The sequence below is a fragment of the Bombina bombina genome, chromosome 5, assembly GCF_027579735.1.
Source record: "Bombina bombina isolate aBomBom1 chromosome 5, aBomBom1.pri, whole genome shotgun sequence".
Taxonomy (NCBI): Eukaryota; Metazoa; Chordata; class Amphibia; order Anura; family Bombinatoridae; genus Bombina; species Bombina bombina.
The window spans coordinates 698,097,666-698,122,561 of NC_069503.1; the positions used below are offsets into that span (position 1 = coordinate 698,097,666).

General features: G+C 35.0%; 1 protein-coding gene across 2 annotated transcripts in view; it reads left to right on the forward strand.

Annotated features, from left to right (window-relative positions):
* Positions 1-24,896, forward strand: part of FARS2 (phenylalanyl-tRNA synthetase 2, mitochondrial) — an 830,248-nt gene that overhangs the window by 556,441 nt on the left and 248,911 nt on the right. For both annotated transcript variants that reach the window (XM_053714701.1, XM_053714702.1), the window contains exon 7: positions 15,810-15,961. In XM_053714701.1, coding sequence (XP_053570676.1) covers positions 15,810-15,961 — 152 coding nt within the window. The remainder of the gene's footprint in view (positions 1-15,809; positions 15,962-24,896) is intronic.

Consider the following 24,896-nt stretch of genomic DNA (forward strand, 5'->3'; position numbering starts at 1 on the left):
CTCCTGCTGACTCCTCCCATCTTCTACTTCCTATATTTTTCAGTGTTGTCGTATAGAGCGGTTCCACCCGCTCTATACAAATCACGAATGTGCGTTCACAAGGACCAGTTCCATTGCGCATGCGCAAATCACCGATTCTAAATTTAATGCGCATGCGATTCTCTGTTCAACCTGTGTCCAAAGTGCATGCTTCTATCGTTTATGCTGTCAGCCACAAATGTTATGCGCATGCGTGAATCGGGAACGCTTGTTCAGCATAACAGTAGAGAATCTAGATTTGATGCATTCGCAGATCCATCAATAGGCGGATGACGTCGCTTCACAGTCGCCTAACGGCCAGAATTTCAGTTGGCCCAAAAAGAAACGTGATCAGGAAGTAGGAATAAAAAATAAAAAAAACAGGTTGAATTTATCATAGGTAAAATTCTGCTTTTATTTAGGATAAAACTTGATTTGCACATAAGTATAAAAAAAAACCATGAATGAAAGACCTATTGATTTGCAACATAATATGTTACTACTGTTAGCAAAACAGCAAACTTTACTTTCACTTTAAGGGCTCAAAAATATGAGATCTCAGGTGTTAGAAAAAAAAGGCAGGCAAAGAGTTCTAACATGGACATACATACATATACATCTCTAATATGTATATGTATGTATATATATATATATATATATATATATATATATGTGTGTGTGTGTGTGTGTGTGTGTGTGTTTGTGTACATAAGATAAATGTGAATCTAATGTCCTCTTTCAGATATAGACCTTTATAACCAGACAGGGAGACCACTGCATAAAATACTACCAGAGTAATAAGTATACAAGAGCTTCTCTGAGATCCGCCACAGGAAAAGCAGCTGTGTTTTAAGCAAACACTTCCATTCCAGAAATAAACAATAGACCGCTGTTTACTTTGGTTTTCCTCAGCATCTATATAGTGTCCTATATGTGGGCCTAGTAAACCAATGGAGTGATCCTCTGGACATCCAGGTATAGATCCACACTCTCAATTATACTTTCTGTTACTACACGCTCCACCACCGGACACTTTATGCCATTTGAAAATAAACCATTCACCTTGCTTTTCACACCAAAGTGCAAACGCTTCAGTAGGAACTTCAGGTTTCCCTAGTCTGACGTCACAGATAACCGCCAGGTAAACAGGTACCTCAAACCCGTAAGTATTCAAAATTCAAAAACAGGAAAAAGACGGTATTGTAAAATCAAAAAATACTTTATTTTATAATACTTTAACGTATTTAAAGATAGCTCACTTATAATAAAACCATAGCATATAGCGATTTAGACTAACGCGTTTCGGCATCCATGTTTGCCTTAATCATAGACCATAGAGCTTAGCGCTCTTTCCTTGGCATTTAAAGCATCCACTACAATTTTAATTAATCAAACTCCTCCTCTATCTTAATACTTTGAACGGTTAATATTTATCATAGTATCCTAGAATTTTATCATATTATTAATTGCAACTTTGTCATAATTTGAACACAATTTCATACAATTTCTTTGCCTATTCCTTTACAATTTCTTTACATATTCGTTTATACACAAAAATGAAAGTTAATACAATACATGATATTCATATAGGATTTTTTTACTTAAAGGGACAGTTTTAGGTAGATGGTAGAAAATAGGAATCTTTGGATGTTCTACATATAGATAAACAAACATATTTTTGTCAAAGAATCCATTTTCTAAACCTTCATCCAAAATAGACAAGAGTTTTCTTTGTATGCATCTGGTTGGATCATAGGAAAGTACTTCATACACTTTTTCATCTTGTAATTGTCTTAGCGCTTCCTCTATATACCAGTTTTGTCACATATCACTATACTGTTTCCTTTATCTGACCTTTTGATCACAATAACATTGATATTTTCAAGGAACTTTATTGCTTCCCGTTCTTTTAAGGTTAGCTTTGAATTTACCCTTGTTTGTTTACTTTTTTCGTGTAGCTCAACTAAATCTTCCATAACTCTTTTTTGAAAAGTTTCTAAATGCTTGCCCCTAGTATGTGTAGGGTAAAAAGATGATTTACACTTAAAATTCTTTTCACTCTTGTCCTTGTATTGGGTATCGACAGTGGGGCTTTTGGACAGTAAATGTTTGAGGGCTACCAAAGCACATTCATCATTAAAATCTATATTTTCCAAATTCCTTTCCTCATTCCTCTGTGTTTCTTGATTAATCGTATAATCATTATGAAAGTATTTCTTTAGTTTTAGAGTGCATATAAATTTATTTACATCAAGTATAGTCTGGAAAATATTGAAATTTTGAGAGGGACAGAATCCCAAACCATAGTATAGTACTTTAGCCTCTGTATCTTTTAATGTGTAGGAAGATAGGTTTATTATTGTATTTACGTCTCCCTTGGATCCTTCCATATCTCCCTCAATTGATACCAATTCTGTTTCTTTTCTCCTGTACCTGTTTGCATTTTTATGATGCCTCCTCTTTTTGTGTTGTCCTTGCCTATCTAAAAAGCCTGGGAGTCTCTCCCATATACTTGTCTATCATTACCCAAATTTGTATTATCTCTCCCATTTCCTGAAGGTTTATAAGTGGTATAAGTATAAGTGATATAAATATCATGTATTGTATTAACTGTCATTTTTGCGTATAAACTATTATGTAAAGAAATTAACATGATAAAATTCTAGGATTCTAGGATACTATGATAAATATTAACCGTTCTTTATTTGACACATTTATCTAATATTCTTTGTTAGAAGATCTGTGACTATGTAACAAATTTATACAGCATAATATTTTTGCTAAGATATAAAATAATGTGTAAGATCAATTGTTGTCAATGAAACTAGTTCTCAAAGTGTTAAGATAGAGGAGGAATTTGATTAACTAAAATTGTAGCGGGTGCTTAAAATAGCAAGGAAAGAGCGCCAGCTCTCTGGTCTATGATTGCGGCAAACATGGATGCCGAAGGCGTCAGACTAAATCACTATGTGCTATGGTTTTATTATAACTGAGCTATCTTTTAAATATGTTACAGTACAGTATTTTATCTCCTATTTTTGAATTTTAAATACTTACGGGTTTGAGGTACCCATTTACCTGGCTGTTATCTGTGACGTCAGACTAGGGAGACCTGAAGTTCCTACTGAAGTGTTTGCACGTTGGCGTGAAGAGCAAGGTGAGCGGTTTATTTTCAAACGGCATAAAGTGTCTGGTGGTGGAGCGTGTAGTAACCGAAAGTATAATTGAGAGTGTGGATCTATACCTGGATGTCCAGAGGATCACTCCATTGGTTCACGATGCCCACATATAGGATACTATATAGATGCTGAGGAAAACCAAAGTAAACAGCGGTCTATTGTTTATTCCTGGAATGGAAGTGGTTGCTTAACACACAGCAGTATTTCCTGTGGCGGATCTCAGAGAAGCTCTTGTATACTTATTACTCTGGTAGAATTTTATGCAGTGGTCTCCCTGTCTGGTTATAATGGTCTATATCTGAAAGAGGACATTAGATTCACATTTTTCTTATGAACTTTACCTCCTACTCTGTCCCATATTTGTCAAAAATAAAAATATTTATTAGCCCTTATCGGTCACAGCTATATATACATTAAGAAAACTATTTATTTACTTTTTATATGGATCAAATATCGCCTCTTCAATTCTATTCTTTGAGAACTGATGCCGACTGGGACATTAATAACCTTTATTTTGACTACTTATTTGATCTAGACAAAGAACAGACCAGACTTAGTGACTTGTTCTTTTCTATGGCAAATACAACAATTTCCACAGCACCAATTATAAAATACTTAAAGGACCAGTCAACACAGTAGATTTGCATAATCAACAATTGCAAGATAACAAGACAATGCAATAGCACTTAGTCTGAACTTCAAATAAATAGTAGATTTTTTTTCAGACAATTTTAAAAGCTATGTCTTTTTCCACTTCCCCTGTACCATGTGACAGCCATCAGCCAATCACAAATGCATACACGTACCATGTGACAGCCATCAGCCATTCACAAATGCATACACACCTATTCTTGCACATGCTCAGTAGGAGCTGGTGAGTCAAAAAGTTTAAATATAAAATTACTGTGCACATTTAGTTAATGGAAGTAAATTGGAAAGTTGTTTAAAATGGCATGCTCTATCTGAATAATGAAAGTTTAATTTTGATTGAGTGTTCCTTTAATTTATTAGTACAAATACAAACAATGAGACGTTTCGGCTCTACAGGCCTTAATCATGCATATATTACACATTCACTAAAACCTCTTACTTATAGGCCTTACAATTACCAATTAATTACCAACTACCAATTAATTACCAACAGGTGAATACCTGAGACATGTTACTTGTTATTAGCTCCATCTAGCGGTGCATTCTCATATTGTTCATAATAACCTGTATAACAAGATTAAAACATAATTAGAGAAGCAGTTTGATTCACTACTATCTTCCCTAGCTTTAAACAAAGCTGAAAAATCAATATCCCTATTTAACCCTTTCGGGTGCATATTGCATAATTGGTGTATCCAAAAACTTTCTTTTTGTTTGAGAACCTTCTCTCTATCACCTCCTGTCCTAAGTCTTCCTACATGATCAATAAGTTGCCACCTGAGTTGTCTTATAATGTGGCCTGCTTTTAAAAAAATTATGAGATTCTGGTGCTTCTGTGTTACCACATCTTATGTTTGACTTATGCTGATTAATGCGTTCTCTGGCCTTTCTGGTCAACTCTCCTATGTAAATCATAGAGCATGGACATTTTGTCAAGTATATACTATATGTGGTCTCACATGTAAAGTACCCTTTAATTTTAAGTTTATGTCCTGTTCTAGGGTGGACAAATTATGCGCCCTTGATCATTGAATGGCAGTTAGAGCAACTGATTTCTGTGTGATATAGCTCTGTCTTGTGGTTCTCTCTGGTCCAACATCAGACCTTACCAGGTGATCTCTTAGGTTTTTTACCCTCCTATTATCCATCACTGGTTTTTGTTGAAAGGCATTCACATCCCTGTTACAATCTTTCAAGATTGCCCAGTGTTTCCTTATTATCTTAGCTACCTCTTCACTGTTGAGATTGAATTGTGAGTTGAGCACTATTTTATTCTCTGTTTGTGTTTTCTTAGTTTTTTCTCTCTCTCTTATTTACATCCCTTCCTACTTCAGACATCTATTTCTGTATCAGCTGTTGTGGGTACCCCCTTTGAATAAATCTCTGTCCCATTTCATTTATTCTCTCAGTACAAGTTTGGGAATCGCTTACAATTCTATTAACCCTCAACATCTGACTCTTGGGGAGGGACTCCTTCAGTTTGATAGGATGAAAACTATCAAATGTTAATAAAGTGTTTCTATCAGTGTCTTTACTGTATAGGTCTACCTTTAAACTCCCTTCCTCCTTATATATTCTGGTATCTAGAAAACCTACTGATACTTCACTGAAGGTTAGTGTAAATTCTATACCTGAGACGGCTGTGTTCAGTGCCTGTACAAAATCCAAATGGGTGTCTGGGGTAGATTAGCGCTGCGGAATCTGTTGGCGCTCTACAAATAACCGATAATAATAATAATTATAATAATTCCATCTTCACAAATACAGCTATTTTGCTTGATAAAATCCTTGAGCCAGAAGTAGGCAAATTAATAGAATTGTAAGTTAAGGCAGTACCCCCCTCCACAGTGCATCACAATAAAGAAAATAAAAAAAGCTGAAAAGAAGCTGAATTTATTGTGCTGGGCCAAATTGGATGTTACAGTGTTCTTTTCTATGGAACGGCTGAAAATAAAAGAACAAAGCTTAAGGTTGGACAATTGGTTATTTGACAAATACATTGCAAGTGGCATTGTCCCTAGAGGATTGAGAAAACACAAGTTCCCTACATTTGAAGTTAACAATATGAAATTTGTTAACGAATGGAACGATATCCTCACTGAATGTTCCTTGAGACTAATGGAAATGCTTATCAAATATAAGCTTACTCTGCTTCAGAATGTTAAATAAGAAATAACAAAATTGCAAATGGAAAATGAATAAATAAAAGGACAATACAGACTATCAAGGATTTGATACCATACTATAAGAGGCAGTTGAAGAATCTTAACGAGAAATTATAGGCATTAAACATTCTAAATTTTTAAGGGACAGTAGGGATTATTCTTCTAAACAGGTGTATCTATGGAATAGACAACATGGGAGACGAGGTCGATTTGCAATGAATAAAGATACTAATACAGGTGTAGATAGCCAATCTAATAAAAACAACAAGAAACAGCATAGGAAAGGCCATAGGCACAGAAAAAGGGTTACATTTTCTAATGTAGAGACAACTGATGATGACGGGTCTAATTCAGGGAAAGACACTGTAACGTCAGATGAAGGGGCATTGTCTGAAAGGGATGAGGAAAAGAGTAACAATGAAGTGTATATAGCAAATGTACAGAGTGTACAGGAAAACACAACAAGAGTACCTATAAATAAAGAATCTAAAAAAATAGGAGCAAGACCTAAAACTTAAACCACTTATAAACCTTCAGGAAATTGGAGAGATAATACAAATTTGGGTAATGATAGACAAGTATATTGGAGAGACTCCCAAGTTTTTCAGATAGGCAAGGACAACACAAAAGGAGAAGGCATCATAAAAATGCAAACAGGTACAGGAGAAAAGAAACAGAATCGGTATCAATCTTCCTACACATTAAAAGATACAAAGGCTAAAGTACTAAACTATGGTTTGGGATTCTGTCCCTCTTAAAATGTCAATGTTTTCCAAACTATTCTTGATGTAAATAAATTGATACGCACTCTCACACTAAAGAAATACTTTCATAATGTTGATAGAATTAAACAAGAAACGCAGAGGAATGAGGAAAGGAATTTGGAAAATATAGATTTTAATCATGAATGTGCTTTAGTAGCTCTCAAATATTTACTGTCTGAAAGCCCTAATGTCGATACCCAGTGTAAATAATCTTTTTTAACCTAAACATACTAGGGGGAAACATTTATAAACTTTTCATAAGAGTTATGGAAGATTTTAGTTGAGCTACATGAAAAAAGTAAACAAACAAAGGTAAATTCAAACCTAACCTTAAAAGAACGAGAAGCAATAAAGTCCCTTGAAAATAACGATGCTATTGTGATCAAAAGGTCAGATACAGTAAACAGTATAGTGATATGTGACAAAACCTGGTATATAGAGGAAGCGTTAAGACAATTACAAGATGAAAAAGTATATGAGGTACTTTCCTATGATACAACCCGATGTATATAAAGAAAACTCTTGTCTATTTTGGATGATGTTTGATTATCTATGTGTAGAACATCCAAAGATTCCTATTTTCTACCATCTACCTAAAACCCACAAGGGTCTTGAAAATATCAAAGGTAGACCTATTAGTTCAGGTGTGGGTTCAGTTTTGGAACAACTATCTGAATGGGTCGATAGCGTTTTAAAACCTATTGTTACCAAATTGTCAAGTTATTTGAAAGACACAATGCATGTTTTAAACACATTTGAGGGGTTTAATTGGCAAGGGAATTATAGTTGGTTAACAATTGATGTGACCACCCTCTACTCGTCCATATCCTATGACGTGGGCATAAAGGCTATTAAATATTTTTTAGATCTAGAGATTTGTTACAGTAGTGGCTTCAAATCATACCTACTTAAAATAATAAGATTTTTGTTGGGGAAAAAAAAAACTATCTTATGTTTGAAGGGACGCTCTATGTGCAGAGGAGAGGGAGTGCTATGCACCCTCTTTCGCCAACCTCTTTATGCTGTAGTGGGAGCATTGCCTGATCTTTGCAAGTAGAAATCCCTTTAGGAATGAGATTGTCATCTATAGGAGGTTTATAGATGACCTCATAATAGTTTGGAAAGGAGGTGAGAAAAAAGCCAAACTGTTTGTTGATTATCTAAATGGAAATCATTGTGGGATTGAAGTAACCTTTGAATGGAACAATGTTAAAGTTTGCTTCCTGAATTTGGTACTGGAAGTTGATGTCTTTTTAAAAAAAAGTTAAAACTGATCTTTACCGTAAACCCATAGATGGGGATGCTGTCTTGCATGCTTCCAGCAATCACCCTAAGCATGTATTTAAGGGGCTAGTCAAAGAACAACTAATGGGGTTAAGAGAAACTGTTCAGATTCTGAAAGATATAAGGCTGCTAAGGATGAGCTTAACTCAAGGTTTGTCAATAGAGATTACCCTAGGAGACTAATCAAAATGGTAGATCATGAAATCATATATAAAATCATATATAAGTAGGGTAGATCTGTTAAAGAAAAAACACACAAAAGAAACAAGATGAGAGAGTTACATTTGTTACACAATACTCTAATCAATATCCTTAAAATTTGTGAAATTTGTCAAAAAATATTTACCCATAGTCTATGGCGATAAGAGTTTGCACAAAACCTTACATAAAGGTTGCACATTTATATATACAAGAGCCAGGACTCTGGGCAATATTTTGTCACCAAGTATGTTAAAAAATTTAAATTATCATGAAAGTTCCTGGTTACATTCAAATGGCACATATAGATGCAGAAACCGGAGATGCAGAGCATGTGAATACATAAATATCACTAAAACCTTTACAGCACATACTAATGGTGAGGCCTATGATGTAAAGGGGTGCATAAATTGTGCTGCCTCCTATGTAATCTATCTAATTGAGTGTAATCACTGTAAGGAGCAATACGTAGGTATGACAACTGGTAATGTCAGGACACGTATTAGTGAACAACTTTCCTATATTGAAAACAATAGGTCTTGCTCTGCACTAGCCAAGTACTTTATTGAGGTACACAATCAGAATTTAAGCACCTTTAGTTGGAGTGCGATAGAAGGGATTTTAATACCCAAACGTGGAGGAAATACATTAGAAATGCTTTCAAAGCAAGAGGTATATTGGATTTATAAGTTGCGCATTCAAATACCTTTTGGCTATAATTCTAAACATGACATTATAAATTATTGGCAATAACTTGGTTAAGTAAAAAAAAATCCTAGATGATAATCATGTATTGTATTATCTTTCATTTTTGTGTATAAACGAATATGTAAATAAATTGTAAAGGAATATGTAAAGAAATTGTGTTCAAATTATTACAAAGTCGCAATGAATAACATGATAAAATTCTAGGATATTATGATAAATATTAACCGTTTGTGACTATGTAACAAATTTATACAGCATAATATTTTTGCTAAGATATAAAATAATGTGTAATAGCAATTGTTGTCAATGAAACTAGTTCTCAAAGCATTAAGATAGAGGAGGAGTTTGATTAATTAAAATTGTATTGGGTCGGGGGAACCTATTTTGAACATATACACTTTTTAAGTTTGGGGGCAAAAATGGAAGAACCCTCACAATACGTCTAACTGGACTGGTCAATGACAACATGTTCATGATTGTCTAATTGTACAATGTCAAAACTTTTCTATATTGTAATGTTATTTGAATTCTAATTAAAGCTTTTGAAAAAAAAAATTGTATTGGGTGCTTTAAATAGCAGGGAAAGAGTCTATGATTACGGCAAACATGGATGACAAAACACTTCAGTCTAAATCGCTATATGCTATGGTTTTAATATAACTGAGCTATCTTAAATACGTTACAATAAAATAATTAAAAACAATAAAATAATTTTTTGATTTTACAATACCGCCTTTCTCCTATTTTTGTGTGTATATATGTATTAATATGTACAGACATATAAACACATGAATATATATATATTTATATATGTGTGTGTATGTGTACATATGTATTTATATGTGTTTTTATGTATTTACAGACGTATACACACATAAACACATAATTACATATGTGCACATATATAGGTACATATATAAGTGCATTGGAGCACTTTGCTGTCCATTAGATGAAAACATGTAAATACATATTTATGCAATATTCATTTTGATAAAGTGTTATACTGTGTATTTACTGTAAATAGTATACATTTCAATGTTCTGCACTTAGCCGAATATGTTCTATGTATTTATAAATAGATATTCCTATATATATTTGTATTTATCTATACCTATATATAATCAACTATAAAGAACCATCAGATATATAGTATATAGAAATATTTAATTTTACAAACAAAAGTGTGCACTCTACCATATTTATAAGGATCGAAAGTTGGTGCTAGTAGTCATAAACTATCATTATCAAAATTAAAAAGAGAAAAATACCCACAATATAAGTGGATATCAAAGAATGATAACGCTGCACTCAAGATCCCAAATACACCCCATGAAACATATATGAACCAAAATAAAGTAAAAGTATATATAAAACTAAGCCTGGAATACAACATAGTTAATTCTGTTAATAGATGTGAAAAAGGATCATCAAAAGGACCAAACCTGTAGAGCACATAAGTGTTAATATACGCTCAAAGTCCTTAATTATAAAGTTCAGCAACAGTTCCTTGAACATCCACACTGCAACATGCAGGATACTTAATAGGAAACTTTACTTGCTCTTGAACTGCGTGATCCTCATTCTTTAACAGAAATAATTTTTTCCACAATGAAGCAGGAGCACTTAGTGTAACAACACGCTCCCGATACAACTTCATTTAAACAGTGCGGCAAACAAAAGCTACAGATACTGCTGAATATCCGGATAAATAATTTCTGTCACAATTCTCACCACTGCAGCAACCGAGTGTGCCGGTAAGTTGGACCTCACAATCTCGTGTCAGCACCTCATAATTGATCGTTTCAATCAACCAGGGTGGATCAGGATATCCCGGAAAGGCAGGTATTCCACGGCTCAAATCAACAGACACTGGTTAGTTGCGTGCCAGGAATGACGTGTTTCACCCCTCCCCATAACTGGACTGGCACTGGGGCTTTGTCAGATGCTTTCTTCAGTGATAACCGGCTTTTTATTTCTGCAACAGACACCTCCTTCTTGCTCCTGTTTCCCTTTATTCCTTAAAGCGCTATCGGCATCTATTTACTATGGTTGTGTTAAACAGAAACGGTTACATATCATTGGTTACCAATATGTTGCAACTTATCAAAAACTGGTAACAATCATTTTGATCTCTGAATTTATTTTCCATAAAGGAAAACATCATGGCATTCTATATTATCTGCTAAATCAGGACTTGTTAGCAATAGATTTTCATTATATTTTGTTTCTAATCATATTGAAAATACAACGATAGGGTATAAGAACACATTCTAGTAAAAAGATGAGAAGAATTTCCTATAATTCAATTTTTTTGACCCCAAATTATTGCAAAAAAACAGGAAAAATCTATTTTCTTATTTAGACCATTCAGTGCTAGAGTGTTTAGTTTCTAGACTCATGTTGTAAAAGTAACTTATCCACATCTCCAACACGGCGGTACTGCTTTATATGTTCAATGCCAGTTAGCTTTAGTATGGTAAAATCTGATTTTTGTCTAGCTATAGGGCTATCTTGTACTTTACCCTTAATGTCATCCCTCTCGATCTTTCAGGTCTCTCTTTGTTTTTCCTATGTTATATTTGGGACAGGAACAATGTTAGAGGTAGATGGCACCTGGTGTGTTACATGAGATACATTGTCTTATTTCATATTGCTTGTTTGGACTTTTTCCAAACTTATTTGTTTTTTTAATATATCTGCAGTAAACATAATGTCCACAGGGACTACAACCCAGCCATCTACCTCTTCCTCCTAGACATGTCTTTGATGTTTCTCTCTTTGTGTATTCACTTTACACTAGCCTATCTTTGAGACTTAGTGCTCTACGTGCTGTAATTTAAGGGAAATCATCTATATACTTCTTTAGTTCTGCATCTACTGTTAGGATATGCCAAAATATCTTGAAAATATCTCTAAGTTGCTTCCAATGTGAATTATACCTTGTAATTAAATGGACCTTTCTAGCATCTTTTCTGATATATTTTTTGCTATACAGTAAATCTCGTCTGGAACTTTGTCTAGCTCTGACCCATGCTTTCCTTATTTTTTGCTCAGAGTATCCCCTTTCAAGAAACCTCTGGGACATTTCTTTTGCTTGTTCCTCAAAGTCAGTTTCACCGGAACAGTTCATTTTCAAATGTAGGAACTGCCCCACTGGAATACCTGACTTCTTACTTTCTGGATGATGGCTACCAGCTTGCAGAAGGCTATTTGTGGCTGTTAATTTTCTATATACCTTAGTATTTAGACTGGTTCCTTCCTTCCTTCCTAATTGTTAAATCAAGTAAAGTGGCTTCATAGTTACTGATTTATTTTGTTAGAAAAATATTATATCCATTATCTGTATTCAAAATTCCTTTGAAGGATTCAAAAAGCTCTTTACTTCCTCTTCATAACAGATGTCATCCATATAGTGGATCCATAGTACCATGCGTGCCTCCACTAGGGTCTCAAAACTCGAGAAGATTTCCAGAGCCTCCCATAAGCCAAGATGTAGACAGGTATAGGTGGGGGCACACTTGGCACCCATGGATGTCCCTTGCAATTGCCTATAGTACTTCCCATCAAACAGAAAAATATTACTGGTAAGTATCAATTGTAATAAAGTGATAACAAATTTAGTGTGTGCCTGATACTGAAGGACTCTTTGTTCAAAAAAAATACCAATGATATGCAGGATGGAAGAATACAAAGATAATATGTCAAGAGCAGCCAATAGAGTTTCATCACTAATTTCAAATCCATCCATTTTCCTTAGTACATCTGAGGTATCTTGAACATAGGAGGACAATGAACTTAAGAAGGGTCTTATATATCGACTTGCTCCTTCCATTGCCCCCCATGCCTGAGATAATGGGCCTTCCCAGGTTTTTTTCATATTTTTATGAAGTTTGGGGATGCAATAAAATGTAGGTGTCATTGGATTATATAGAAATATTTATTTATGAATAAATAGAACATATCCTGTTATGTGAAGAACATTTGAATGTGAAATATTCATATTTTCATGTCGGGTTAGCGTACATGAGAATATGCGATTGAGTTTGTGTGAGTAGGGTGTTAGGTATTTTTTTCCCCTTTTTTTGCTCCATTGACATCTATGGGGGAATACGTGAATGCGCACGCAATAGTCTAAGTTTGGCTTTTTGCGCTCGTCAGGTTAGCGCACAAGCAAAACCAGTTTGCTTTCAACTCATAATTCAAGCACAACCGACGCACGCAAAAAGCTTACTTCTAGTGCAGTTAACGCTGGAGCTGGAACGTTAATTAGCTCTCCACTTATAATCTGGCCCTTTATCTGTACCTAATTTTTCACTGCAAAAAGGTTAGATAAGGAGAAGCTAGATTTCAATATTCCAACCCCTTTACTTTATGATAGTTCAGGCGAATTGAATAGCCCACAATTAAAGTTACAAGAAAAGGGGACAAAATAAATAATGAAAGCTTATTGCAACATTTTTACTACACATACTTAAGTTTCTTATACAGTATTATAATTTCAAAGTGTTTAATGTCCCTTTAAATTTTAATCATTCAGCAGTATGTAGCATGCTGGAATATAAACCTAATACACATGCTGTGCAGCTATGCAGGCTTGTGGCCTTCTGACAGATATATACATATGCAGTGGGTTGCATGCAGGATAAAAAGTCACCATCCAGAAGTATATACACCCTTCTTTAGATGGTAGACTTATTAGGGTCAATTTATCAAGCTCCGTATTTATTAGGGTCAATTTATCAAGCTCCGTATTTATTAGGGTCAATTTATCAAGCTCCGTATTTATTAGGGTCAATTTATCAAGCTCCTTCAGGCTCACCGGAAACAGAAGTTATGAAGCAGGGGTCTAAAGACCGCTGCTCCATAACTTGTCCGCCTGCTCTGAGGCCGCGGACAGAAATCAACCCAATCGAATACGATCGGGTTGATTGACACCCCCTGCTAGGCCAATTGGCCTTGAATCTGCAGGGGACAGCATTGCACCAACAGTTAACAAGAACTGCTGGTGCAATGATAAATGCTGATAGCGTATGCTGTCGGCATCTATCAATGTGCGGCGGTCATGATACGCTACATTGTATCATGTATGTCCGCACTTTATTAAATATACCCCTTAGAGATGATGTAGGGCCATGATCTTATAAAAGATAACTACTAATGAAGTTTAATCAACAGACCCCACATAATTTAGTGAAAGGATGCAGCACCATGACTTTACCAATATGCTTAAAGGGATATAAAACCCAAAATGTTTATTTTATGTTTCAGATAGAGCATGCAATTTTAAACAATTCAACAATTTACTTCAATTTACCAAATTTACTTAGTCCTTTTGGTATTCTTTGCTGAAAGATTAACACTAGAGGAACCCACTGGGTGAACCAATAACAATAGGTATGTATATGTGCAGCCACCAATCAGCAGCTAGCTTCCAGTAGTGCATTGCTGTTCCTGAGCCTACCTAGGTATTCTTTTTTTAATAAAAGATACCAAGAGAACAAAGCAAAGAAGATAATAGAAGTAAATTGAAAAGTTGTTTAAAATGCTATGCTCTGTCTGAATCTTGAAAAAATAATTGAGTTTCATATCCCTTTAATCTTTAATTTAAAGGGATGTCTGTTTGCCTCTAGATGGGCCTGTAAGTGTATCTTAGGAGAAGTATTTACAGTTGAATCTGCTGATTTGTGAAGGACTTTCTATCATTGTAAGATGCTGTTATTTTATTGTTTACGTCTCATACCTGTCACATGTTTAAAATGTAATAACAATTAAAATAATCAGCTAATTACTTTCTTTAAAAAAATAAAGCATTTGTGTTTTAATGTGTCAATTACTAACAGGTTTATTTTGTAAATGATTTTGTTGCTTTTGAGGTGAACATTTATGGGTTTTATTTGGTAGCACTTCATGTGTTTTGAGACATCAAAGCTCCTAAACAGGAGCTTAGGTATAGAGCAGAAAATAATACTTTTTAATTTTTATTTTTTTTAATTTTTAAGGGGTTATTCTCACAGAATTTGTAATTTTACAGAATTAATGGACAGTCTTCCCAAAATGTTATTGTTTAAAAAGATAGATAATTCCTTTATTACCCATTCCCCAGTTTTGCTGAACCAGCACGGTTATATTAATATACTTTTTACCTATGTGATTACCTAGGGGCCAATTTGTCAAGCCCCATATGCATTTAAATGCATCTGTTTCCGAGCGAACCTTTTGGCTCGCCAGAAACAGGAGTTAAGAAGCAGCTGCTCCTTAACTCGTCCGCCACCCCTGAGGCAGCGGACAGCATTCAGCCCAATCGGATATGATCGGGTTGATTGACACCCCTGCTAGCGGCCGATTGACCACAAATGTGCAGGGGGCGGCATTGCACAAACATTTCACTAGATAAAATGCTGACAGCGGATCATGTCTGTTTGCATATTGTTAAATCGGCCCCCTAGTATCTAAGCCTCTGCAGGCTGCTCATTATTTCAGTGCTATTTACAGACTTGCATTTTAGCCAATTAGTGCTAGTTCACAAATAACTCTACTGGATTGAGGCGACCTGCAGAAGCTTAGAAACAGTCTGAAATTTAGATGTTTAAAGGTTATAAAGTATATTAATATAACAATTTTGGTTGTTCAAAGCTGGGGAATGGGTACTAAAGGTGTTTTATCTTTTTAAACAATAAAATAAATCAAGTAGATTGTCCCTTAAATTTCTAGAGATTAGAACATATTATTATCAATTTTGCAATGTACAGTAAAGTAAACAATACAAGGTTAGGACTTAAGTGCATGTAAAGACAACATTTTTCATGCAACCAATGTTTACTGTATCTTCATCTTTTTTTCAGCCATATAGTAAATATCCTTCTTTGACCAACGACATTTCATTTTGGCTGCCCAGCAAGGGTTATACAGAGAATGATTTCTATGATCTTGTTCGGAGCATTGGAGGAGATTTGGTTGAAAAAGTGTCCCTGGTTGATACATTTACTCATCCAAAGTAAGTGACATTATACTGAGAGTATATTTGAATATTGTGAATGGCATTTTTACTTTGTAGCTTCCCAAGCCTCTTTAAATATAGAAGTTTGATGATTTTTTATTAATGTGATGGTAAATTTCATACTCTAAGAATGTTGCAAGGAAAAATATATGTGTACAAGCAAAACTGTGTAATTTTAAAAAGTGTGTGTGTGTATATATATATATATATATATATATATATATATATATATAATAATACAAGATTTATAATCCTACTTGGTATCTTCTGTTCCTCCGCCCCCTTAATTTCCTCTTTTAGCTGAGCTGTGACATAGAGAATAGTCCAACCCACTCTCTATATAGACTTCCCAAGGGCTTTCAAAGGGCTGGACTTCAAGAGTGTCATATGACACACACACTGATTGGATGTTCATTGGAATTGTCATAAAAAAATAGTTCATACCAGTGGGCCAGCATAACATTGTAATAGAAGCATTACTATAGGCACAGATTTAACCCTTTAACGGATAGATTTTTTAAAAAAAAAGGGTACACATGTATGTTTTTAATCGCAAAGATTACATATATGGCATTTGATTAGCTAAAGGTTACCATGACTTTAACATGTTTCTAGATGACTGTTTACTGTTTAGTACAGAAAATGGAGGTCATTTTGCAAAAACTATATTTTGTATAGCCTTCAATTTGTAGGTAGTGAGAACAAAGGAGAAAAAAAAACAAACAAAAAAACACAGCAATACATAACTGCATGTAAAGCAGATTAGGGAGTGTTACTAAACATGCCATGATATTCTCTGTTTGTCATAATTTCTTTGAGAAAAAAGGCTTTCAAGAAATTAATTGTGGTGACCAGGGTTATCCAACCCTGCGCCAGTCACTTATTTGGCACAGAAAGGGTTATCAGACCCCTTCTACTCTCACTAATATGTCACAATCTAGCCACACCAGACAAGCTTGTGATTTAGTTCAGTGGGTGCAAGGGTTAACAACACTCTCCAGTCTGTACTAGACGTAAAAGAAATGCCCAAAACTCCCCTTTAATGCCACCCACACTAAACTAACTACACTATCTAAGCTGCCACCACTTATAATTTTATTAAAGGGAAAATCCTAAGAAAAAACCCAGACTTACACATTAACTCTCTGAATACAATTTAGCAGAACATCACCTAAATTATACAGTTCTAATATTCCAGTCTCTTTCAGTAACGTGGTTCAATTATTAGACAAAGGCCAACACTTAATAAAGGAATTATTTATTATGCACAATGCATTATTAATAAAAAGTTGTTACAAATACAATTACACACAGCAAACAGTTTTTTTTAAATAAAAAAGGAGAAAAACAGATTGAATACTTTACTAGTCTCAAGATCTGTGCCTGGGGACTGGCATGAAGCAATGGGTCCTTACTCTGTAGAACAGCTCCCCTTGTAAGAATGACAATTTTACATGTTGAAACATCAAACTTTATACATATTTTCCAGAGATCAAGTTACCTGACCACACCCTCCTGGGCGGGCTAAGGATCCCCCCTGTCCTTTATGACCTTCAATAAACTAAACCTTTGCCTGAAATTATAGAACCCATTATAATTTCTGCTAGGTAAATCTATCTTCATATATACATTCCGGGAATCTCTTAGTTTCATTGGGAGAATCGGTTTGATATCAAGTATGACATAGGTTGTCATATTTCCCTTCATTTAATGTCATAACAGTTTTAAACACGTATATACATTATACTAATGTCCTTTTATTGACCTCCTCAGGATATGGGGAAGAAGCACTGTGTTGTATCTCTGGAGCTGATAGCTTGAGCCATAAAGCTCTATTCAGTGTATACTACAAAGCATTTATGAGGCTCCTGGCACTTCAAAGAAAACACAAACAAACACAGGACACAATTCTTCTTGAAAAACAAACAACTGTTTTTAGTTCACAAACTAAACAGAATTAACCTTTTAGTAGTTAAATCCTGAAGTATTCATGACAGTCATATGTTGAACTTCTCAACTTGTTGAGCTTAAGGGGATATTGTATTCATTTTAATATATATACATTATTTTGCAGTTTAGGGATACATCTCTTAAAAGGCGTCTTGAGTATGTTTCTCCTTTGCAATTGCCAATTATGTACAGATATGCTCTTGTATTGAGAGACCATTCACTGTATAAAAAAGGTTTAGTGTTAGCATTCTGGATACTCCATGAAGCATACCGGCTTTTATTGAGGTACTGGCATAAACAGTATTACAGGAAAAGTGGACTAAATGATTAATAAAAGTGAAGCACAAAGTGTTTACTATGCAAGTTTTGTATTACATGTGCCTGTAATGCTTATTAAGCTGTATGTGTAGTAAAACGGTTCAGTCCCTTGTGATGTAAAATGCCAGAAAAGAAAATAGTGCATTTGAGAGATAAAGAGTGAGACTAATTCCAAAATATCATAAATACTGTATTTAAACATGTGTTACATAGCCAGGTAAAAATTGAGAACTGTTACTGCATAATCAACAAATGCATAATAGAATGACAATGCAATAGAACTTACTTTGAATTTCAAATGAGCAATGTATGTATTTTTCTGAGGAATTTTTAAATTTTCTTTAATTTCTCTGCCCCCTGTATTACATGACAGCCGTCAGCCAATCACAGACTTATATACATATATGACCTTTGAGCTCTAACAATTGCTCAGTAGTAGCTGGTGCCTCAAAAAGTTTGACCTAAAACTCTGTATATTTCTTCAAGAACGAGCTGTCAGTTTACAATTATTTGCTTTCACTAGCTCATTTATAGACAAATGTTTTGTAAGCTCTTCAGAACTGCCCCCCCTCCTGTACTAGTTTTATTTAGGATCTTATCACACATCTCTGTCATTGTATACTCCTATCTCTGTACCCAGAACTTTGTGGCACTATACAGATAAATGATCATGATGATAATAATAATAATTGCTCCAAATGCATAAGGTGTAATAAAACTATAAAGTGTGTTAAATAATATGATTTCACCCTACTCGTTTCACTAAAAATTAGCTATGCTTAGGAGCTTGCACATGTCTTAAGAACGAAATGGCAGCAGTGTTTGTAACAATGTATAATATTGTTAAAAGTATTGTTGCAAACACTGCTGTCATAGAATGCGCATATACTCTTCCACAAAGGATACCAAAAGAACAAACTAAATTTAATAATGGAATTTAACTGAGACAATTTTTAAAAGGGCATGCTCTATCTCAGTGGTTCCCAAACATTTTCAGGTCACTGCCCCCATGGTTTTATAAACTCACCATCAGCGCCCCCCTTAACCTAACCCTTAAAGTAATAATCAGACTAGGGACCCCATTTATTAATGCCCGTATAGACAAGGTTGTGCAGCCATTATGTGTCAATCATTTAGATCAGATCTTAAAGGGAATATTTAACTCCAGGAGCCTTGAAGTGGCAGGGATGTTAAAGGGACATTATACACTTTTCTTTTTCTTTGCATAAATGTTTTGTAGATGATACATTTATATAGCCCATACAGGTTTTTTTTTACTTTTTTTAAATGTATAGATTTGCTGATCTTTAAATAACATTGCTCTGATTTTCAGACTCCTAACCAAGCCCCAAAGTTTTAGGAGAATACTGAGGTATACCTACTTCAGCTTGCTCCTGCTTGTTTAAAGAGTCTTTTCATATGCAGCAGCAGGGGGAGTGTCTGTTATTTCCCACTTAAAGTGGGTGTTCTAGCTACCTTTTTAACAGAGCTAAACTGGGAGCTTCTCAGTAAGTTTTTAAATGGTTTTATACTGGATTTTTATATCAGTAGTTTCTAATACATGTAATGTAGTTATATGAAAATTGATGTATACTGTCCCTTTAAGTAACAATGACACAATACAATCTTAATGAGTAACAAACATATTCACATTTTATTTATTTATTTTTTAATTTTATTAAAACTCTATTATTTTTTTTCTTTCGATAACAGCTTTTTAAAGTCGATAGCCACAGTGCAAGATTTTTATGAACCACATTTAGTAATTCACTGTTCACAAATTGTTAATCTGATCAATGGACTTGATTAAGTGATACCAGTTTCCCAATCTCTGGTTTCATGTCACTTATGTCACTTATCAGGAACCTTTATTTTCCATAGTCAGAGATCTGGAGTTGATTTCTTTAACTGGTCACATTATGTAGTGCACCACTAAATAATTTCTAATGGCAGAAGACTTCAAAACCTTAGATGGTTGACTGGGCACAAAGCTACTCAGCCAAGCACAACAGGTCTTTGCTGTGTTTCCTGCTACCTAACAATAATTCTAAACTGTGCAGTTAATGTTAATAATCTGCGCTAATGTATAGCACTGGCAAAACAAAGAATGCAATTTATTGTAGTGAGACTGATAAACCTAAACTGTCATAGAAGAAAAAGCCTTGAGGAAAGAGCAGTAATACTTCAAATACAACGTGAGAAAGTTGTTTTGCTTTGCGCATCTCGGATAAAGCACAACAAATTACAATCATTATACTTGGAGGGGCCCTCTAGCATCTTTTTCCACTTCTTTCCTACTAGCAACCCCTATGGTATTTCTAGTGCCCCCTTCCACCTCCTATGCACATTAGTGCCCACCTCAGTGATCCCACTACCCCCCAGGGGGCAGTAATGCCCACTTTGAGAACCAATGCTCTATAGTCAGAGCAGATAATCTGCTATGACTACACATCCCTGAAAAACATCAGCATTTGAAAAGGTTATGGTTGTATAATTAACCCTTAAAAGGGTTCAAAGTAAAACGGTGTTGTTGATGGTCAAATGAATTAATTTGCAGAATACTTAGTACACATAATACAGGTACAGATTTGTAGTACATCTGCTTTACCTGCATCAATCTTAACACAAGTTACCTATAAACACAGATCCACTCAGAAATAATTTAACGTCATTACACTACAATGCAAAATGTAGCATTATTAGAAATACAAACAAGCAATAAAGTCAGTCGTAAGTTTACATAATACAGAGACGTGTTTTTACCAATCAAGTTCAAATAATAGGTTTAAATGTTAAATGATATGCCTTAAAAATTATATTATTTTACTTTGAAAATAAGTAGTAAAAAACAAACTATTTATTTCTATAGACTATATATATATTTCTTCTATCTATGGACATAACATTGCTTGCTCTTTTGTGAGCTTTACTTGAGCTATTAGATGTCCTCCTGGTTGAAGGTTCACATCTCATCAAAAAAGATTAGAAGTGGACTCCATGCCCATTATGACTACAGGGATATGGCTGCAACTCACTGATGAGGCCTAAAGAAGGCCGAAACGATTGTCTGGGGTTGCCGTTTCCCTTGTTCAGAGGATAATTTCCTGGTATATCATGGTTGGACTGAACTTGCTGGGTGGGATCAGACTGATATACTTCAGGAGAGTTTTTCTCTGTGATAAGCACAATTGGGCTAAAATAAGCTACTTCATGGTAGTGACCGGGCCATAGAACAAGCCACGGAGCTGGTGTTCGTTCCTGGCAGACTGCTTCTCTTTGTGTATGTATTTCAATTGCATATGCTATCTGCTATGCCTGAGTTCATGTTTAGGATCTAGAAATACCTCTATTGTAATCCCCAATAGATTTTAGAAATGTTTTTTTAATTAATAAAAAAGAGAAAGAAAGTATGCAACATTTACTTAACAAAGCAAAAAAAACAGAACCACTTTGAACAAACTTTAAGATGGCTTGTTGAGTCTGGCTCCTCGTGTAAAATAAGGAAGTAATCATCTCTAAAAGCTGGTATCCTTTATATTTAGGTCAAGTGATTGTTGTGAAATAGTTATATACCTTGTAAATATTAGCTATTAAGTTTCTGTTTGAGCATCATATTTTGAAATTAAAAAATGCTCTTTTTCATATTAAGAATCTCACAACGATTTGTATCTCAGGCAATAGTTGGTAATCACTTGAAAGTTTGTATACATTCCTGTAGAAACACAACTTACATGTTAAACATTTACCATAGCATATTATATTTTCAACATGTTGATGGAAAACATATGCTTATATTTCTAAAGTCAGTGGTGTTCCTCAGGGGAAGTTTAAGCACACCTGACTATAGAGCAATTCAATTTACTGGTTTTATCCATATTAGAGTATATTTTTATCTCAACTTGGCCTTTTTAAAAAAATATATCAATATATGCATTATGAGGATTTTAAGAAAAAAAAAATTATTTACATACAAAGAAAACTGCATTTACAAAAACATAGTCAAGATATAAGTAGTTAAAATTATTTCAAATAAATTATATTCTGCTGAGAATCATGTGATTACTAATCTACAAGTGGTGCAATAATATTACAGACATAATAATTTTGTTTTATTTTGTGTACATTTAACATCATTTTCTGGTAACATGAAAAAAAACAAATATTCTAAAAGCTACCGAGTCTATTTATTACATACTGTATAAAGAAAGCAAATCAGTCAACTACGTATTTCATCCATTAAATCCATCTTTTATTCTTGACTTCCGGTAGTGAGCAGCATAATGTGTGGTTTTGACATTTTTATTATTCAGTATACATCCAAAGTTTCCAACTCCAGCCTTTGTGATCTGCTTGATAAATAATCAAATTGACTGAATCTGATCAACTCCGCTGTGTTCAAGTACAAAGATGTTAAAATGTTTGCAATCACTAAGGACTTCATGTGGAAAGCCCTGATAGATATTCTTCTGTATTTCTTGTACAAAGTGAGTCAAAATAAAGTAATAGTTTCATGGAGGAGTAACTTTATTTATGTTTCACTCAACCCACCTAAGCGATTCATAACTATAATCATAAAATAAATATCCTTAATTAATAATAGAACATTTTAATAAATAATTAGAACAACTTTACTTTTAAGAAACCCATTGCTAGTCAGAAAACAACAATGTTTAATATTAAACTTTTATATTATTTCTGAAAAATCTGTATGTTCCACGTTTATTTTGTGCATCAGCATAGATAAAAATCTAAAAAAAATGATTTTATATGGACCTTGCTGCTGCCAAGTCTGGTTCTTGGTTATTGGAAGTCCTAGCGTTTTTCTCTCAGTATTGCTTTCCTGGTTTTGACCCCTGCTTACATCCTGACTTATGCCTTGTGTCAATCCGCCTTTACCCTGATTAGAACATTTGCCTATTCTTTTGCCTACTAGCTTTGCTGTGATGTTTGGTTCTTGTCAGACACCCTGGTATTGAGCTTAAGCTTGGCTCACGACCACTCTCATTGATTAACCCTCTGCGCTGACATCTGATTCTGCTTATCCAGTCACAACCTTGGCTTATTCCTGACACCTGCATGCAAGCTTAGTTCCAGACCATACACCTTTTATTGCCTTATATAATCACCAAGCAAGCATGGATCCAGTGGAGATGGGGAATATTATTAGCATTTTGTTGCAGCAACTTTCAGCACTTGCTCACTCCATGCAAGAACTATAGGCCTTGCAGTTAAATATATTACAAAGAGTTAAAGAACTTTAGGCCCAGTCACAAACTGCTGTAGCAGTTTCCACTATTCCTCTTTTTATGGCTTCAACATCTGCTGCTAAAGGGGCTAGTATTCCATCTGTTGCTTGTTTGCAGCAATCAGGACAGACAGTTAACTCATCCAGAGCTGAATCTGCCATTGCCAGAAAGGTGTGGTGGAAATAGACAACAGTTTTCATACTTCCTGCCAGATTCTGCTCTCTGTAAAGCCTGGGACTTATTCTACAGACTTTGTTAAAGCTTGTGCTACCATTTCTTTACTGACTGGTGAACCTTATATTTGGACACACTGTTATACAGAAGAACAGTGATATCCTTAAAGTGATGGTCAGTTTTTCAAATTTCAATAACGACTTATCAAATAAACTACTGTGAAAGCTTCAGTCACTATATTTTCCTTCCATAAGGCAGGGAGAGTCCACAACTTCATTCCTTACTGTTGGAAAATACAGCACCTGGCCACCAGGAGGCAGCAAAGACACCCCAGCCAAAGGCTTAAATATCCCTCCCACTTCCCCTATCCCCGAATTATTCTTTGCCTTTGTCACTATTGGAAACGTTTGCTTCATAATCTAGATGTGATTCGTTCCTTGAAGTTCTATCTTCAGGCTACTAAGGAATTCAGACAATCTTTTTCTTTGTTTGTCATCTATACAGGGAATCAGAAGGGGCAGAAGGCTACTACAACTTCTCTATCTTTCTGGTTGAGGAGTGTCATCCACTTAGCTTATGAGACAGCGGGACGACAGCCTCCTGAGAGCATAACGGCTCATTCCACTAGTGCAGTGGCTTCCTCTTGGGCTTTTTAAAAATGAAGCTTTAATGGATCAGATTTGTAAGCCGGCTACCTGGTCCTCCTTACACACTTTTTCTAAATTTTACAAGTTTGATGCGTTTGCTTCGGCTAAAGCAGTTTTGGGAGAAAAGATTTGCAGGCTGTGGTGCCCTCATAATAGGGTCCACCTCTTTTTTTTTCTGTTCCTTCCTGTTATTCATTTAGTGTCCTCTGGAGCTTGGTATAGTTTTCCCAACAGTAAGGAATGAAGTCGTGGACTCTCCTTACCTTATGGAAGGAAAACATAAGTTATGCTTACCAGATAAATTCCTTTCCTTCCTGGCAGGGAGAGTCCACAACCCCGCCCGTAATTTATTTTTTTTGATGGGTGGCTCCCTTTTTATATTATTTCTTCTGGCACCTTTTATACCCTGATGTTTCTCCTACTTTTCCTTGTTCCCTCGGCAGAAAGACTGGGGGATAGGGGAAGTGGGAGAGATATTAAAGCCTTTTGCTGGGGTGTCTTTGCCTCCTCCTGGGGGTCAGGTGTTGTATTTCCCAACCGTAAGGAATGAAGTTGTGGACTCTCCCTGCCAGGAAGGAAAGGAATTTATCTGGTAAG